The sequence below is a fragment of the Leptidea sinapis genome, chromosome 19 (genome assembly GCF_905404315.1).
Source record: "Leptidea sinapis chromosome 19, ilLepSina1.1, whole genome shotgun sequence".
Classification (NCBI taxonomy): domain Eukaryota; kingdom Metazoa; phylum Arthropoda; class Insecta; order Lepidoptera; family Pieridae; genus Leptidea; species Leptidea sinapis.
In genome coordinates this window covers 1851322-1854002 of record NC_066283.1, presented here as the reverse complement: position 1 = coordinate 1854002, position 2681 = coordinate 1851322, and the positions used below count along the sequence as shown (strand labels likewise).

Below are 2681 nucleotides of genomic sequence, written 5' to 3'. Positions count from 1 at the left end.
TAAAATCAAAATAATTATATTTATGAAGGGCTATTACATAGAATAAAAGATTCGTAAAAAAGAAATAGAGACATTACTTCCACAACTTTTTAATAGACATGTTCTTCTCTGAATCTTTCTGCATCACCTTAGCTACTGCCATTTCAAAATCTTCTTGAGTTACATGAACTCTGCGTTCTCTGAGGGCATACATACCAGCCTCAGTACAGACACCCTTAACTTCAGCACCCGATGCTCCTGGCATCAACTCTGCAATCTTCCGCAAGTTGATACCTCTTGTTAAATTCATTTTACGAGAGTGAATCTTCAAGATATCCAAACGCGCTTCTTCATTTGGTGGTGGGAACTCAATCTTCCTGTCAATACGACCAGGTCTCAACAATGCTGGGTCCAAAATGTCAATTCGGTTGGTGGCCATGATAACTTTAATATTTTTGGTTGCTTCAAAACCATCCAGTTGATTTAGCAACTCCAACATAGTTCTCTGTACTTCAGAATCACCACCACTACCAGACTCAATTCTTGAAGATCCAATAGAATCTATTTCATCCATGAATATAATGGATGGTGCATGTTCACGGGCCATAACAAACAATTCTCTTACCATGCGACTTCCTTCACCTATGAACTTTTGGACTAACTCTGAGCCAGACACACGAATGAATGTACATTCAGTATGATGAGCTACAGCCCTAGCAAGTAATGTCTTACCTGTGCCAGGTGGCCCATATAAAAGTACACCCTTTGGCTGTGCAATACCAAGAGCATCAAACAGCTCTGGATGTTTCACAGGCAACTCAATCACTTCCTTGATTTCTTTAATCTGTTTGTCTAATCCACCAACCATTTCGTATGTGGAGTCAGGAACCTTTTCCACCATCATGAGTGATACCAATGGATCTACTTTATTTGGCAGAATTTTATGCAAAGTGTAGCTCTCATTGCGCAGTGCTACACGACAATTAGCAGTAACATCGTTAATATCAACGTTTTTATCTAAATCCACTACAAACTTGCCTTCTGGGTGTACCTTCACTAGAACTTTCTTCTTATCCATTGGCTTGACAACTTCACCGACATATGAGCCTTGTTCCTGGAGAAGCTGCAACTCCTCACGTAACATACGAACCTTCGCGTTAAGTTCATTACGCTGAGCTTGAAGACGTCGAAGATTTTGAGACTTTTCGGCGACGATAAGTTGAAGTTCTTCTATCTTTGTTGTGTAGTAAGGGCGAAAACCCTCACCTTTGACGGAGTCCACCTCCATCTTTGTGAGCGTCATATTGAAGTTTTGAGTGATAAACACGCATACAAAAGTTTCAGTGTTTTAATTAATGGAGCTTACTGAAAATGAATTGTAAAATCAACTATCTACAACATAGCATTCACAAAACTGAAATGCGAAATCTCAAATCACGATTCATTTTTCAAATGACAACTGTCAAAATCAATAACATAATGTCATGCTTCAGACCACAGACTGAGACTTGCCTAATGCGTAATGTCTCTACACTGTTTTGGAAAGTTGACCAAAGTTGAGGAAAAGTTTTGTCGTTGAGTTTCTGGCAACTTCTTTTTAGCCCTAGTTAAAAAATTTAGTGATGTGGTCCTGAAGTACCTTACTAACTACTCAACGCATCTGTCTGCACTACCCTCTCGGCAATATGCAAAACATCTGCAAAATGCAAGGAGCCGTCTGGAGACCGGTTCCGATACGACTATTCACAGCTGGTCTGTTGCCATTCCCTCCCTACCCACGAAATAATGGAAACCATAATGAACCGCCAACTCATGGTATCATACCTAACAAATAGATGGGTGGTGGATATCGAAAACAAGGGAGAAGGCCTGGTACTTAGGCTAGATATAGCGAAGACTGTTGGTTATGTATGGTACAAGGCTCCTCTCAAAACCTCTAACTTTTGGGCTTCTCGAGAGTTTATGCAATTGGACTACCAGCATCCTCATTAGCCCACCATACAGGTCATTGTCAACGGGTATTGCTCGAACTCGAACCCTGTGAACGCTGGAGTTCCCCAAAGCTGTATGCTATCTCATATATTGCGTTGATATTTTGATTAAACCCCTCCGTATGGAAGAAATCTCGAGTTACTATTCTCAAAACGGGATCCAAGGCTGCGGTGGAAAACTATCGGCCAATAGCAATTCTTTCAGCTTTAGCTAAATCTTTTGAGAGTGCCTTGTACGACATAATCTTACCGCAGTGTATTCCCTTCGTTACTGAGACGCAGCACGGGTTTCTCCCACGACGATCAGTAAGCTCAAACCTTCTCCACCTTGTGGATCTTGTATCATGGGAATTAGAACAAGGCAACCAAGTGGACGTCATCTACCTGAAGGCGTCTACGTCGACTTCCAGAAGGCGTTCGATCGGGTTGATAACGACGTCATGATTCACAAATTGAGGATGATGGGTTTCTCACCAAAACTGTTAAAGCTTTTTGCAAGTTACCTATCTCAAAGAGAGCAATTTGTTAAATATGGTGAGTTTGTATCTAATCCTTATAGAACGCGTTCTGGAATTAGTCAGGGGTCTAATTTGGGACCTTTGCTCTTTATCCTATTCATAAATGATCTCCCAGAAGTCATACAGGATGCTGAGGTGTTACTGTTTGCTGATGATCTAAAGTTGGTCAAGGCAGTAAAGAGCTCAGAGGACT

At 41.1% G+C, this 2681-nt stretch overlaps 1 protein-coding gene across 1 annotated transcript; it reads right to left on the bottom strand.

Annotated features, from left to right (window-relative positions):
* LOC126969926 (26S proteasome regulatory subunit 8) lies at positions 1 to 1439 on the bottom strand. Its single transcript, XM_050815562.1, has one exon. It carries the CDS (start codon positions 1280 to 1282, stop codon positions 74 to 76), a length of 1209 nt encoding a protein of 402 aa, XP_050671519.1. The 5' UTR covers positions 1283 to 1439; the 3' UTR covers positions 1 to 73.
* Between the last annotated feature and the right edge of the window lie 1242 nt (positions 1440 to 2681).

What these genes read in the sequence shown, in the direction of transcription:
- LOC126969926 (XM_050815562.1), bottom strand. Translation starts at nt 1,282, where the DNA reads ATGACGCTCACAAAGATGGAGGTGGACTCCGTCAAAGGTGAGGGTTTT.